The sequence below is a fragment of the Triticum aestivum genome, chromosome 2A (genome assembly GCF_018294505.1).
Source record: "Triticum aestivum cultivar Chinese Spring chromosome 2A, IWGSC CS RefSeq v2.1, whole genome shotgun sequence".
In the NCBI taxonomy this organism is placed as follows: Eukaryota; Viridiplantae; Streptophyta; class Magnoliopsida; order Poales; family Poaceae; genus Triticum; species Triticum aestivum.
Genome location: NC_057797.1, coordinates 68541309 through 68558023, shown reverse-complemented (window position 1 = coordinate 68558023; position 16715 = coordinate 68541309). Strand labels below are relative to the sequence as shown.

The 16715-nt window shown below is 43.0% G+C and overlaps 2 protein-coding genes across 2 annotated transcripts; one reads left to right on the top strand and one right to left on the bottom strand.

The window, feature by feature from the left end:
- The first annotated feature begins 2623 nt into the window (after positions 1-2623).
- LOC123187538 (putative ubiquitin-like-specific protease 1B) lies at positions 2624-7512 on the top strand. Its single transcript, XM_044599425.1, has 9 exons — positions 2624-3364; positions 3807-3886; positions 3982-4075; positions 4209-4307; positions 5160-5252; positions 5346-5465; positions 6021-6121; positions 6719-6791; positions 7036-7512. The coding sequence occupies exons 1-9, from the start codon at positions 2822-2824 to the stop codon at positions 7096-7098; spliced, it is 1266 nt and encodes a 421-aa protein (XP_044455360.1). The 5' UTR covers positions 2624-2821; the 3' UTR covers positions 7099-7512.
- Positions 7513-7834: 322 nt separating this feature from the next.
- Positions 7835-11578, bottom strand: LOC123187539 (probable E3 ubiquitin-protein ligase BAH1-like 1). The gene is made up of 6 exons (XM_044599426.1): positions 10839-11578; positions 9177-9421; positions 8697-8948; positions 8393-8530; positions 8262-8320; positions 7835-8157 (listed from the first exon to the last, which is right to left on the bottom strand). Exons 1-6 carry the CDS (start codon positions 11041-11043, stop codon positions 8052-8054), a joined length of 1005 nt encoding a protein of 334 aa, XP_044455361.1. The 5' UTR covers positions 11044-11578; the 3' UTR covers positions 7835-8051.
- Positions 11579-16715: the final 5137 nt, after the last annotated feature.

Here is a 16715-nt window from a genome sequence, read left to right as displayed (position 1 = left end):
TCCATTACTCAATCAAGCTTACAAAAGGGTGCTTGTACTACTGGATCGAAGAAGAGGGGAACTCATAAAGATTGCATGAAGATGAAGAATAATGTAGGCCTAAGAATTGTTCAATAGAGCTTCTATCTGAGGGGTTGTTCCAATTGATGCTGGTGATTTTGTAATAGATAGCTCCCGATTGATGAACTTCCTTTTGCTAGTGTTGTTGGCTGTCCTTCTAAAACTTTTTTTGGCTTGGCTACTTTGTTTTAGCCCCAACCCCGTGAACGGTCATCCTATATTCGGTTTGTCTCTCTTTTCTATAAAATACTAGGATGGGAAAACCCCTTTCGATCAAATATAATACAGTTTTGCTAAAGCACATCTAGATGTGCCATAAATATTGCACATCTAAGTCATATGTCATTGATCTTACATTGAGATTCGTGTGAATATTTTCTTTCTCTTTTTTCTTTTTCTCTTTATGCTTGATTCACTCACTTAGATGTGCAATAACTAGAGCACATCTAGATGTGCCCTAGACACACCCTTTGCTAAAGCACATGTATTCTCCAATATTTTTTTCACATAACAAGAGAAATAATTCTCCTTTGATTTTTCACAAAAGCATACCGCTGGCTACTAGGCAATATTGATGGTGAATTGTGAAATCACATATCTAGTCTCTCCTCCAGCTTCTTTTACTTGAAAATGTATTCAATTGCTCCTATTAACGCCAGACAAGTTGCCACATGCATGATATCCATTTCCTTTGTGTGAAGGTGGTCCAAACTTGTTCTTAAGGATTATCATAACTTTCGCATCATCGCCCATCGATAGGCTTGATTCACTATTCAACATGAAAGCGGTTGCACATTTGTCAAAACTATATGCGCTAAAACATCTGCACTTTTCTACCACTAAGTTATAAAAAAACATGTACAGATGATGAGTATAGAAAAAAGATGAAGTAGGTGCCCTAGATGATGATAAATAGAAAATGAGACAATTTTTTCTAGACGGAGTGCACCCGAACTTACACTTCATTTGTGTTTCTTGAGGATTTTGTGCCAAGTTAATACCGTGCAAACCCTATCTGCTCAAACATGAGCTATGGTGCTTTTTCAGTAGAGCTTGCTTGGGATCGATGTTTCCACATTATATTAAGCTGACACACAACCCTAAGCTTCGATGTCAGTCCAGTCCACTAGAAGAACCCTAGATTATGGCCCTGTTTGGTTCGGCTGAGGATTTCTAAAAGCAGCTGTGAAAAATCTGCTGTGAAAAAACAGTTTGTGAAAATCTGATTTGAAAAAGATGTAGGTCATTTGGCAAACCAGCTGATACAACCTTTTTAGATTTTGGCCCGCAGCGGAATCAGATTTTGGAAAGCACGTCCTGGGCTGCTTCCGTTTTTGGTTCAGATTTTGGCAGCGGATTTCTGAAATCGGATTCTGCTGGGTTCGCCCTTTGGTTCAGATTCTGCTGCGCGGCAGCGGAATCCGGCGATAAAAGCTGAACCAAACTGGGCCTATAGTTTGTAGGTCATGATTTTGCTAGCACATAATTGTCTGGTTCTTCCTTAAATATCACGAGACTGTGCAAATTCATTTGATCTGTATCAAGATCTATGTGTTTCTATTCCCCATTAGGTAGCAGTTTGAGACTGTTGATGACGTTAGAGTTGCGAGAGCAGAGTCGTTGGCCACGCGGAAGCCGCACGATGTCAGAATGACAAAAAGCAGAGCTTGTTATACTGATTGTGGTCCCAATGAGGTGTATAGCATAGTCGAGGAAGAGAACTTTTCTCTTGGTGGTTAGGTTATGGTTTATGGTGTTCGCTGGAACGGCTCATGGGTTTGATTCGTCACTAAACATCCAAACTTTGCGAACCTAGTCAGTTCGAGAAAAAAAAATTAGGAGTGAGTTTAGACTCTGCGGACAGTTGGGTTTGATCGACGAACATGCAATAGCACCGCAGAAATGTAGTCATTTATTCTTCATAGGTGGAGTGACTTGGACATAAGAGCAAGTACAATAGTGGGCTATAAGCCCGCTTACATGTCGTTTTTGTCCATGTGAAGGAGAGAGACAAAGAAAAAATGATGGAGTGAGCTTTCATGCAAGAGACGGTGCTCCTAGCAAAGGCATTTAATGAGAGGAAAGAGATGGAGAGAAAGTGAAGAAAAAAATATGAGCTTATAGCCAACCTTATAGCCTACTCTATTGTATGACCAATTAATAATGCTAACTCTTGGTGACATGGCATGTCCATGTAGCCAGCAACTGGCTATACTATCAGGGTCTGTCTAGGACACATCTAGATGTGACATATGTCACATGTAAGGCTCATATCCACTCTGTTTGTGATCTATTTTTTTTGTCCTAGTTTTTTTTATTTCTTGTTGCTGCATTATATATTTGTGGGAGCTTAGACGTGATATCCTTAAAAAACATCTAGATGTGAATTAGTCAAACTGATACTATTAACCATACTCTAATGAGTGAATATCGTTTTAAATCCTTTTGAACTTGACTTGAATTTGAGAATTCCAAGCAACGGTTGGCCGGCCTAAAACCCATCACACCGATAATTTACTCGTTTCCTTTCCTTAAGCTAAGGTAATAACTTGGTCGTCAAATTACCACGGGACATCGGATTGTCGTCGGCAAGAGGATCTCGCCGCCGCATCGTGTCCCCAATTTCAAACCCACGCGTCCGGTGGCGCCGTCCGCCGCCTAAAACCCCGCCCCCTCCGCCTCCGTCGGCCTTCGCCGCCCTAGGTAGCCAGGATTCCTCGGCCTCCACGCGCGCGGAGCCACCCCCCACCAACGGCACCCCATGCCCCGTGCGCCGGCGACCAGCGCCGCATCCCACCGCCGCCGCGGCAAGCGGCGCATCGTCGGCGCCCACGGCACCGAATCCCTTCCTCGCGACCGCAGCCACCTCCTCGCCTCCCGCTCCTTCACCCTCCGCTTCGCCCTCGCCGCCCCGCCCAACCGCCGCCGCAAGCGCCGCCTCGGCGGCGCCCGTCCCCCCGCCCCCAGTCCCCGCCGCCGCCGCAGCAGCGTCGTTCCCCCCAGCCGGTTCCTCGCCCTCCGCCCGTTCGTCCTCCGCTACCTCCTCGCGGCCGGCGCATCGACCCCTTGCCGCCGTCGGAAGGCCTCCGTGGTAGACATGGGCCACCTCCTCTCGCGGCTGCTGAGGGAGAGCACCGACGAAGGCGGCTCAAGGGTACGCAAGAGGCGCGGCAAGGGATTGCGGGAGGTGATAGATCTCAGTGCGAATAGGATTCAAGCTAACAAGGCCAGTGCCTCCAGGAGGGATATTGGCGATGTGAGCAACATCACACTGGAGGAGGTGCCTGACGATAGTCTCGAAGAGGTAGCCATCTCAATCTCATGTGTCATGGTTTAAGAAGAATTTTACATAGTTTGCTGATACCCATAGTAAAATGGTTAGTGCACATGCGTTCACCTGGATGTCATTTGGATATGCATAGTATGTCTCGCGGAACTTGCGCTCTTTAGTTCTCTGTTTATGAACTTGTTTAGCTAGAGCGAATTCGCCCATAAAACTAGTAGAAATTTCGTTTGGAGGAAAACAATTCACTATGACCTTTAGCAGCTATGATTTGGAAATGGATATTTCTGGGTTACTCACAAAGAGTGGATGTTTCACTCCTGAAGGGTTAACTCTGCTTTCGAAGTCTAGCTCTGTTAATTAAATGGATTAATTAGTGCACTGTCGATTAGCCTGTTAGTTGTGACTCTTTTTAACAGTTCTTCAAAATATAACTCCCATATCTTGTACTTGTCTATCTCAGGATCTGTCTGAATTATTTGCACCTCTCACAAATGAAGAAGAAAGTGAAGTAAACAACTTATTGAATGGTAGTGCTCACAGGTACACTTGACAACAATGTCCAGTAAATTTTATTCAATACTTCTACTTTATCTTATTAGCACCATTAAACATTAACCATTCTCTTCTGTTTGCAGTAAAAAAATAATAGTGCTGCATAAGTCTTCAAACATTGAGATTACCAAAGAGAAACTATGGTGTTTGAGGCCTCGGGGTTGGTTAAACGATGAGGTAAATATTCATATGGAAGAACCTCCTTCATCAAAGAAAAAACCCTGAAGAATATGTTTAAATGATGTTCCATTCTTTCTTAGCCTGATGTTGCAAGGCTTTATCTTGTAATTCTATTTTTCCCTCCTTTCAGGTCATCAATTTGTACCTTGAATTATTAAAGGAGAGAGCAGAAAGAGAACCCCAAAGATTTTTAAAATGCCACTTCTTTAACACATTCTTTTATAAGAAGGTTAGCTGATCCACATTCTTTGCTTTCTAGTACTTGTCTGATGAAATATTCTTCCAGTCTGTATTCTGCTACTTACATCAGTTATGACTTATATCTGGTAGCACTGCCCAGGTTATGTTTCTGCCTTGGTTGCTGGGATTTGATAATACTTTTGTCATAGTGGGGACTACCAGCAAATTTGGTGCAGGAAACTGGCATTTCAAGCATATAAGATCATTCATCATCCATTAATTTAAGAATATGCATCTCCTACATGTAAGGGTGGGGGGATCTCCTTAACGGATCGTGAGCTCGTCTTAAAAAATGAGTTGATTATTCTCATCACTTCGTTAAAAACTGAGATGTGTTGTTAAATGGCTTGTTAACTCGGTTTGAAATTGCTTCAATTATTCACGTTACTTTGTTCAAAACTGGAGTCAATTTTGAATTAAACTCAACTATGCTCTGGCTCGTCTTGTTAGCTCAATTTTAAAATTGCTTTGAAACTTCAAATAATATTATATTAAATCAAAATGAGCCAGTTCCGAACAAAGTTTGATAGTTAGTCTACCCAGGCCTGGCTTGTTTTCCACCCCTACCTACATGACTTGGTCTGTTTACCCATGCCTCATGGTTACGAAAATTCATGACTGTTTTGTTGAAGTACAATACATATGGATGCCTGTTATTCTTATATCACTGTTGTATGTTGCTCATCCAGCACGAGTCTGCATTATTTTTCTGATTGTCAGATCCCCTTGCTATTTGACTATGTGTTAATATCCTTGCTTGTTAGATTTTTCTGTCGTAAATTTTGACATGTAGCTAGTATTAAACAGTGGACACCTCATGACATTCTGTGTTCTTGTTCAGCTTGCTTGTGGAAAAACTGGTTATGACTATCAATCTGTTAGAAGATGGACAAACCCCAACAAGTTGGGTTATAGGCTTGCGGATTGTGAGAAAGTAAGTTACTACTGGATCCACTTTTCTTGTTACTAGCCTTTTTTTTACATGTTCATTTCTCATGTTACGCTTACCGTTAGAATTTGGTTTCAGATATTTATTCCAGTACACAGAGATGTACATTGGTGCTTGGCAATTATTGACATGAAGGAAGAAACTTTTCATTATCTTGATTCTCTTGGTGGCAAGGACAGTGGCGTACTGAGGATACTGGTAGACTTAACTGATGTCTTTGAAATAAAATACTATCTGCTTAATTGATGTCTACGAATAAAGTACCATCGATAATCTCCAATTACTTCTATCATGAGTTTTGAAAAAATGGTTCCTTAACAATCCAATGATTATGTATAAGCTTTGAGGTGATTGTCTGAAATCATTCTGTGGTACGCATGTTTTGGTTTCTCTGTGTGGATGACACAGCTAGTTCGCAGTAGTAGTAAAAAGCGGACTATTATTTTACGACTGATCTATCCGTGTCATTCACATTATGACTGATCTATGTGTGTGATCAATTCTCTATGATATATATAAGGAAAATGTTTACATGTTTTTCATGATATTATTTTATCTTATAGACCTATGTACTTAAGAGTTCTCTTTTATCTTTCATTATTTAAGATGTTTGCATGTTTAACTTACCAAGCAGCAAATTAACATTATTATTTGGAAATTTAAAATATATATCCATTGGTTTCAGTTGTAGTTTGTTTTGCTAATCATGTTTATATTTGTTAAACTGGATTTATGTTTTCCTGTTTCTGTCAGGCTAGATATATTATGGATGAATTGAAGGACAAGAATAACATAGAGATAGACACAAGTTCTTGGCGGGAAGTATCTGTTCATATTCCTTTGCAACATAATGGGTACACTTTCTTTCCACTGCTTGCAGGCCTAAATTCAGCTGTGACTTAAGGAATAACAGTTTAGTTTGGTTGCCCCAAACAACCCATATGAAATGTCAATTATCACCACTCAGTGCTTTACTGCATTTTGATGATATACGAGATAGAGTTGGGGTAGCACCAATTGAGGAGAAGCTTGTCCAACATCGTTTGAGATGGTTTGGGCATATTCAGCGCAGGCCTTCAGAAGCTCCAGTGCATAGCGGACGGCTAAAGCGTGCGGAGAATGTCAAGAGAGGGCGGGGTTTGACATGGGAGGAGTCCGTTAAGAGAGACCTGAAGGATTGGAGTATCACCAAAGAGCTAGCTATGGACAGGGGTGCGTGGAAGCTTGCTATCCATGTGCCAGAGCCATGAGTTGGTTGCGAGATCTTATGGGTTTCACCTCTAGCCTACCCCAACTTGTTTGGGACTAAAGGCTTTGTTGTTGTTGTTGTTGTTGTAGTGCTTTACTGCATTTTCAGCAGCAATTATTGTTTACCTGAAAAATCTGTTTTGTATTCTTTATAGCAATAAGTACACATGGATTTGTTTGATGTGGAACTTCTTTTGTAACAGATGGGATTGTGGTATGTTTATGCTCAAGTTCATCGATTTCTACAGCAGAGGTCTCATACTATCTTTTAGTCAGGTGTGTATAATAGACATCTTCTGACTGTCAACTTCATAAATATGCTTGATTAGGGTTCTGTTGAGGTCCTTGAGTTTTTGTGAGCTCGAGGATTATCAGGATAGGCTGCCAAAAGGGCTTATACAAAATCAAGTTCAAATTGAAGACATGAGGCTTCATCTCTCTTGCACACACATATACCGTGGGATATGTGTTTACCTGGTATTATGTAGTTTAATTTGGTTAAATCAATTACTCTTTGCAGGAACATATGGAATATTTTAGGAGGCGGACAGCAAAGGAGATCCTGAGATTAAGAGCTGATTAAGAATGACTTGTTTATGACCAACATTCAGACATTTTCCGAAGGTATTCTTCTTGCATTCCACTTGCCAAGATGCGAGGAAGTATTTCTCGGCCGTCAACAACTGGAGTTGTGGTGATTATAAGCTCTAGGAGTGATCACCATGCCACCACAGTTTTGTAAGATCTTTAATTCTTATATTCATCTAGGATCTGATTTTGGTAGAATGGAGGGTTGGAAAAGAGATATATAGGGAAGACAGTAAGACAAGTTTAGAGGTAGAGTTCTCTGCTCACCGCTGCTCACCGCGATAGCATGTAGCAATAATTGCAATTTGGAACTAAAGAGAGGTTGACCCTGTACCTCTTATTCTGTTAATAACTTAACATTGCATGTACTACTGTGGGAACTTAATCAGGCAGTGAGGTTCTGTGATCACGATGTTTATCTTGGTCGTTATTGCAAGGTTGCAACATCCACAAATGGTGTTCTATAGAGAGAAAGAATATCACGCATCTCAATGTCAGTCAAAAGTTTCAACGAAGTGACAAATGTTGTCATTGTAAGGAATTTGATCCTAATGTTTGGAGTAACTTAATCCTAATTTCTGAATTCCTTTTTTTGTGATGCTAGTTTTTGAATTCCTCTGAGCACAGACCAAAATACCTTACATAAACCTTCAACGAGTATGGATTCACATTTAACCAAGTCAGAACCCAAACCCAAACAGGTCCGAACCGTTGCTGAAAAATCCCAAACCTAAACAAGCCAGATTAATTATAAATATACTTGGAATTTTTACATTCAGATAATCACTACAAGTTTGCCCCTTTTTACATCTTGGCACACAAGTGACCTCCCAATTACAGACCAATTCATTCAGCAGGATAGATCCAACTATATTACAGTCATGCCAAATGAAGATCTAACCAACAACAATGGGAAATCCCATTTTTGTACGAAATCTACATGTTCCATCAGACGCCCAAGAATGCTCTGCACTGGGACTCCCAATGCTCCTTAGCCAGACGAACACGTTCAACTCGCTCCATCTGCATTCTCTTCTCCCAGTACTCCGGACAACTGTGGATAGTTCAACAATTCAACACTGATAAACTAAATCGCGAGAGACAGAAACATGTTCTCACATCTCTGCTCACTGAAAACTTGTTAGGGTGTGCACTTACCTATAGCTAAGTAGCATGTTCAGCTCGTCCAAGTGCACAGCATCAGGAAAGACCCCAGCCTGAATTGGGGAAATTAGGTCAGTCGGCTGGGCATTCACAAATATCTGTTCGACGGAACTGAATATTTATACCTGTCGGCACAAAGGGCACTTTGATCTGTGATCTGCGGACTTCAACCCATCGACAATCGTCACCGATGCAGCAGAGCAGCAGCACAAGTAGCAAAATATGTGGCCACAGGAAAGCGAGACCGGATCAAACATTGGGTCCTGCAAAAACAAGTTGTAAATTGAAACATTACAAAGGGTCGAGGAAAAGTTGTCACCACTGTAGGTTGAAATAATATAACCAGTGTATGCTGGTGTTGCGATTGAGAGAAAATTCGCAATGCTAAATAGATCTTGTCTTAGATGCATGTCAGAAGTGCGAGCTCACCAAGCAAATTGAACATGTCAAGCTGATGTCAACGCGCATAGAGTCAAAGAGGTTGCATGAGAGCGTTGGCTGGTCGTCATCAAATGTGAGCGAGCAGTCACCAAAGAGCTCCATCGCAGTCTCGTTGTTCTTGCTTCTTCTCAGGTTCATGTAGAAAGCCATTAGCTCAGATAGCCATGGGGACTGAAGTATCTCAATGTGCAGGCTCTGGGCCTGAGCTTTGAACTCCTGTCCTTGCTTCGAATAGTGTATCTGCAGAGTATATGCTTTTGGTCATTCCTTTTTAATTACTCATTGATATCCAACTATTATTATTATCTGAAATGCAAAGAGAGCTAGAACTTAATAGTTCTTGTTGAAGTCTGATTCCATCTAATGTAGGAGCATCCAGCTTTTTCTTCTTTTTTCACTTTTGTTAATATTCTATTGAAAACGTAAATGTGTTTTCGCTTTTAAATAAAGGCAGGACAAAGGCCATACCTTGTCATACTTCTTGAGGATCTTCCTCATAGCCACGGCGTTTATAATCGCATACGTGACCAAGTCTTTGCCTTGCTGTATTAACTGCCCATGGTTCTTGTGACGCCTGTTGCTGAACCACATGACGTATTTCTTGAACCCCGACGCCAAGTGCAGTTCGAGGAGCTTCTTGGCCTTCTCGTTGAAGCAGCCTACGACGGCTGACATCTCGTCGAGAAGGGACGGGAAGAAGCTGCCATCACACACTGCATATTGTTTTTAACAGTTTGTCAACTAACCAACCATGAAAGGTACTAGTACATGAATCGCCACTTGATCTTGAAAATATTCACAATGCCAGTTGGAACCATGCATGAAATATTCTTTCTTTTTCAGCAATTTTCTGTCTTTTATGAGATAAAAAGTTGGAAAATCAGAATAGGCAACTTGATGATTATTAAAAGTTGCGAAGTCGGGGTCAGAGGAACAGATGCGCCAATCACAGTATGCTCCTTGCTGAACCTATGAGCAGAGCACAGCTGACTCTATACTGGTTGGCTGTCTTAGGTTATACCAGAATTTTGTAAGCGAATTTACTAATAGTTTTCATCGCATTCGGCACTTTGACTCTTAGAAACGTTGACATTTTTAATTTGTTAGCCGTGCCCACGGCATAGTCTAGTGCGTGAAGCCACATCTCTAAGAGTATTCTGTTTGAACTTTTAACTGATAGTCGTTGGATGTGGGCCTCTTGGCCTCGTAGTGGTAGCGTAGTGGCGCCTACAAGATGTGCTGGTCTGCAGGCGGAATTTAAGCACTCTGATTTATGTCTTGTTTTCCTTTTTTTGAGGAAAAGTTTATCTCTTTGTTTTCTGAACTGATAGTAGAATATGCAAGCATACAGCCAACAGCTGTGTCGACCACACGAGGACGGCGGAGCCTAAAATTTCTTCATGGTAACAACACCTTTTCTTTTATCTACAGAAAAATGGCAACACGAATTTTGAACGGGATGGTGAGGATATGTATTTTGAAAACAAAATCTAGGGGATCCTGGGTTGCGGAGCAAATCATGAACCCTCACATTTGTTGCTTTGATTGCCTCCATTGATGCATCTCTGCCCATAATAGTCCGGGAGAAGCTTGGTGAGAGGGAAAAAAAATTCTCTAGCAGGCCGGTAATTGAGATGAAAGGTGGACATGGTAAAATGTGCATGTGGTTTCTCTTTCCCAGCAAGCACCGCCTTGTAGAAAGAATACCAAAGCGAGGGTGTAGGTGCAACCGTGCAGGTTCCATGCAGAATTCGTCAAGCTGATCGCAGCGTGAAGCAACTGAAATGCCAAAAATATTGGCAGTTTGGCACTGACGGCGACCAGTGCCGGTCATCTTCTAGGTTTGTCATCTTGCCGTAGGGGGAATCCCCACCACGGGCCTATTCAGAAAGAAGAAGAAGAAGAAGAAAAGCACCGGGAAAAGATTCCAGCGGGTCAACATCAATGTGCTCACCGGGAAAGAATCCACCACGGAGGCACGGACCTCATTCAGAAAGAAAACCGGGAAATGTTCCCGGATAGCACGCGGGGCTCCGGAGCGCGGGCCAAAATTCGTCAAAGGAAATCAATCAAGAACAAGAAACAGAGAGATAGGATGAAGGAGACAAGAGCGGTCGTGGTTTTGTTTACCGGAGCAATGGCCGGTGCACCGGGCTGCGGCGGCGTCGGAGGAGGAGGACGGGGAGGAGGCGCCGGTTTTGTGGTGCGGGGTGCGGTGGGAGCGGCATTTCTTGAGCATCTTCTTGAGGCGCTTGAGCCCCACGGCGGGGAGCTCCTGCTCCGCCGTCCTCCTGATCCCCCGCATGTACGTCTCGTACCTCTTGGTGAACTTCATGGCCGCCCGGCTGCCCGGCTGGTTCCGCCGCTCGAGCCAAACAAAGGCACCAAAATAACAAGGAAGGATTCCAAATTCCGGCAGGCCGCGGAAGAAATGGTGGGCTGGCGGCTCAGAGACGGGGATTATTGCTGTTGGCGTTGGATGGTGGATGAAGCACGAGAAAGAGGCAGGCGGTGGCGGAGGAGGAAGGGAGTCACGCGCCGGCGCGGCTCACGGACGGGCGGGCGGGCGGAGGCGAAGATGGTGTGGGCGTGGAGCGGTTCACGTGAAGAGGGAGGGAGGTGGGAGGAAAGCTTGAGGACGGACGCGGTTGGGAGCAGAGAGGAAACAGAGGCTTCTTCCGGCGGCAGCGGGCGGTATATATGGCCTGGCCGGTCGAGGCGACGGGCGGGGTGAGGGGAGGGGAAAGGGAGCGAGGGATGGGATTCGCGACGAGACGACGACGCGGCCATTTCGCCCGGCCGCGGTCGCGGTCACGGTGCCCCGCTCGTTTGCTTCGTGTCGTTTCCCCTGTTTTGCGATGCGTGTGCCGGTTGCTAACGAGAATCAGGATATGGCGGGGCCTGTACGATCTCCCATTCTCCCAGTGCGTGACGGAGGGCCGCCGCCGGCGGCGGCGCTGCCTGGCTGCCCCCGCCGGAATGGAGTTTACCCCGTGCCCGGTTGCAATCCTGTCCTGTGCTGTGCAGCACACAGCGCAAGGCTCAAACATAAACCTGGACCGGGTAGCCCACCGAACCACTGCATGTCTGCATCCATCGAGAAGATGATACGCCCTGATGTTACGTGCTGATTGATCCAACGCCTAACCGGGTTAATTGCAGGAAGCTACCACACTTCGGCATCATGTTACGAGTCAGTATCACTAATCGTGTTGGTCGCAATTCAGTATCATTTTGGGGTCTAAGTGTTGCAAAAAGGTCTAAATCATGTATAACAACGTATTGACGTTTTATCTGACCGTTGGGGCCCGCCTGTCAGGGCCTGACAATGGCATGTTTTTTTTACGGAAAACCCCTTTACCTTTTATTTAAACACGCATAAATCCCTTGGTTGCCAAAAAAAGGACCGGCCTGGAATTTTTGTCTGACAAACCCCTTTACCTTTTATTTAATCACGCATAAATCCCTTGGTTGCCAAAAAAAGGACCGGCCTGGAATTTTTGTCTGACAAACCCCTTTACCTTTTATTTAATAACAACGCTCCCGCAGAGGTTCGAACCCGAGCCAGGTTATTAAAGGTGCATGCTCGTTGCCACTGCGACATCGAGTCACCTGCTACGAAACTAAGCACTCATATTTTTATATGTTCTACCGCTAATTTTTTTAATATTTTTCTTTCAAAACTATTTTATTTATTTCAGATCATGGGTATTTTCAGCACCGAAGAGGACTCGTTTGAAAGTTTCCGTCACACTAAACAAATTAACAAAAATAACGTGAAAGCAGAATTCGAACCCTGGACATTCCGCTCGAGCACACCGCATCCACTCAAGCCACCACGCAAGGACAACCGTTACGCTTTCAGAAGGCGGGTTTCTCTTTATATTAGTACCGACACGCTGGGCAGGCTGTTGGGCGTAGGGGCAAGGTTTCGCGCGGTGAGTTACTGATTTGTTTTAATCATGATATTAAATACATTAAATTTGTTTACTTTTATTTAAAAAATCAATGTATTTCTCGAACTGAAAGAATGATTTTACACAATAAGTTTTCTGTACACATTGAACATTTTTTGAAATACACATTGTAAAAAAATGTAAGAAAATGTCACCTTAAATTACAAAAAGTTCACCGCACATTATGTAAAATCATCATATCTTAAGAAAAAAATTCAACTTATATTAATTAAAAATAATTTGCACCTAAAATATGTTCAACATATATATGACAAAAAATTTCATTTTGTATATAAATTATGTTCAACATATATTATCAAAAGATCATTATATTAAAAAAATCCCCATCTGTAAAGAAAAGTTCATATTGCATTAAAAAATGTTCATTATACACAGGAAAAGTGCGCAGCATGCACTAAAAAAATCATGCATATTTAAAAACATGTTCATCATATACTAACGCCTATTTAAAAAAATATTATGTAAGTATGTTCAAAATTCAGGAGAAAAACCAACCTAATGAATAAAAACCTAAAAATAAGCCACAACCAGAAACAAAAATAAAGCCTAAGAGCAGCATGCACGCTAAAAAAATAAATTGCAGGCCTCAGTGGGCCCAGCAGCCGGCCTATTCTAGAGGTTATAGTACAAAAATGGCCTCGCCTGGAACGTACCGCTGGTCCGTAGTGGCGTATTGGCTAGCTGGCGATTCCTGCGAACAGAGGGTCATATGTTCAAACCCCGCGACAGTTATATTTTTGTTAAATTAAATTCCGCGCGCATCGCCTCCTCCCCGGTTCGAATCACAGCGGGGCGCGCGTGCATGTTATTTTCAACAGAAAAAATAAATCCAGTAGGGTATTTTTTTGGCAACTAAGGGATATACGCGTGTTATTTTTTTGACAGTTATATTTTTGTTAAATTAAATTCCGCGCGCATCGCCTCCTCCCTGGTTTGAATCACAGCGGGGCGCGCGTGCGTGTTATTTTCAACAGAAAAAATAAATCCAACAGGGTATTTTTTGGCAACTAAGGGATATACGCGTGATTAAATAAAAACTGAGGGGGCTTTTCGCAAAAGAACACGCCACATCAGCACCTGACAGTTGGGGCCGCATGGTCAGATACAGGGTTATACGGCCGTCTGACCTTTTTGTTACAATTAGGCCCTAAAGTGGTACTGAACTGCGACCAACATAACTAGTGATGCTGACTCGTAACATGGTGCCGAAGTGTGATAGCTCCTTGCAATTAACTCCGCCTAACCGGATAACTACCTCCACTCCATGCAAGTGTTGTGTTTGTCTAGTACTACTTCCTTCCTTGCCTTTTGTAGTAGTACTACCGCACCACCTTCTTCTGTTTCCAGTTCCATCATATGCACGAACCCCGCGACAGTTATATTTTTGTTAAATTAAATTCCGCGCGCATCGCCTCCTCCCCGGTTTGAATCACAGCGGGGCGCGCGTGCGTGTTATTTTCAACAGAAAAAATAAATCCAGTAGGGTATTTTTTTGGCAACTAAGGGATATACGCGTGTTATTTTTTTGACAGTTATATTTTTGTTAATTAAATTCCGCGCGCATCGCCTCCTCCCCGGTTCGAATCACAGCGGGGCGCGCGTGCGTGTTATTTTCAACAGAAAAAATAAATCCAGTAGGGTATTTTTTTGGCAACTAAGGGATATACGCGTGTTATTTTTTTGACAGTTATATTTTTGTTAAATTAAATTCCGCGCGCATCGCCTCCTCCCCGGTTCGAATCACAGCGGGGCGCGCGTGCGTGTTATTTTCAACAGAAAAAATAAATCCAGTAGGGTATTTTTTTGGCAACTAAGGGATATACACGTGATTAAATAAAAACTGAGGGGGCTTTTTGCAAAAGAACACGCCAAATCAGCACCTGACAGTTGGGGCCGCATGGTCAGATACAGGGTTATACGGCTGTCTGACCTTTTTGTTACAATTAGGCCCTAAAGTGGTACTGAACTGCGACCAACATAACTAGTGATACTGACTCGTAACATGGTGCTGAAGTGTGATAGCTCCTTGCAATTAACTCCGCCTAACCGGATAACTGCCTCCACTCCATGCAAGTGTTGTGTTTGTCTAGTACTACTTCCTTCCTTGCCTTTTGTAGTAGTACTACCGCACCACCTTCTTTTCTTTTCAGTTCCATCATATGCACGAACCCCGCGACAGTTATATTTTTGTTAAATTAAATTCCGCGCGCATCGCCTCCTCCCCGGTTCAAATCACAGCGGGGCGCGCGTGCGTGTTATTTTCAACAGAAAAAATAAATTCAGTAGGGTATTTTTTTGGCAACTAAGGGATATACGCGTGTTATTTTTTTGACAGTTATATTTTTGTTAAATTAAATTCCGCGCGCATCGCCTCCTCCCCGGTTCGAATCACAGCGGGGCGCGCGTGCGTGTTATTTTCAACAGAAAAAATAAATACAGTAGGGTATTTTTTTGGCAACTAAGGAATATACGCGTGATTAAATAAAAACTGAGGGGGCTTTTCGCAAAAGAACACGCCACATCAGCACCTGACAGTTGGGGCCGCATGGTCAGATACAGGGTTATACGGCTGTCTGACCTTTTTGTTACAATTAGGCCCTAAAGTGGTACTAAACTGCGACCAACATAACTAGTGATACTGACTCGTAACATGGTGCCGAAGTGTGATAGCTCCTTGCAATTAACTCCGTCTAACCGGATAACTGCCTCCACTCCATGCAAGTGTTGTGTTTGTCTAGTACTACTTCCTTCCTTGCCTTTTGTAGTAGTACTACCGCACCACCTTCTTCTGTTTCCAGTTCCATCATATGCACGACACGATCGGCGCATGCGTGCAAACACAAGCGGCAAAGGCTTATCATTCCCTTTTGTATCTCTATCTTCTCTATCTCCGCTACTTGAAAAGAACACATAAGGTTTTCATTTCATCTTTTTTCCCACCATCTCTTCGTCCAACCTTCTTGTATGATGATAAATTAATTTAACTCATTTTACCTTCTGAATAAATTCTATTTTAATTTACTTACCAAACTGCAGATCAAAATATAAAGTGATTCACACGTAGAATTTGCTGATCATTTATTTACACAATCTTATTATAGACAGGTAAATCACAAGCCGACGTGCTACAAGATTTATATCCCATTGCAACGCACGTGCATTATTATAATTTTGTTTAAAGAACCTTATCGCGAGGGCAGGGGCGCCTGCACATCATTAAGAAGCAGAGAGATGAACAACCGGTCTATAAGAAAAACCAAACCAAAAAACGTAACATTCCTTCGCTAATTATGGAAAACCGAGTGAAAACCAAATGGTCGTAGTTGTGCAACAGGACTTTGATCGTAGTCACGCAAACAGAATGTAGCCCGTGTCCAGAAACTTTCACATGCATATTTTGAAAACTTAAAACTGCCACATATGCATGCAACTAGTTGCAGATGATTATAATTTTTTCTTTAAAGATACTGTTGCAAGTCTACAGTTAGCATGATAAGGAGTTGGGTTCTTCTCGTGTAAATGCAAGGGTATGGTACGTCTAGGGTGCCGTGGAGATGCGTGTATCTTGCCCCCTTTTGCGGCAAAATTCAAGTGAATTTGCGTGTTCGTCGTGTGGTTAAGGGCTCAAGGCAACGAACTACCGCTGTCATAGGCGCCTCAGCATGCTAATCCAGCTGCCTAGTCCACGGACTGATGCTAATGAGGTACACGTATATTGATAAAGAAACTGAATCAACGTCGCGAGTTAACGAGCACGGTTGATTAAACAATGCATGGTTTGAGGCGTATCGACCACGAAAGACCGAGTTGATTCAATAAAGTTTGCCCCTCTAACAAAGTCGATCGAAACCTTTTGTCATCGTCGACTCTGGCCCTGGCCGATGCCCGAAGGCCAAAGACCGGCATCCACGATAAAAGGAGGAGGTGTGGATCGAGTCAAGAGTCAAGACCTACTACTGGCTACAAACGATGCGATCGTTAGATAGGAAGAAAGGTTGTACTACCATTTTTATATTAAAAAAATGCAGGA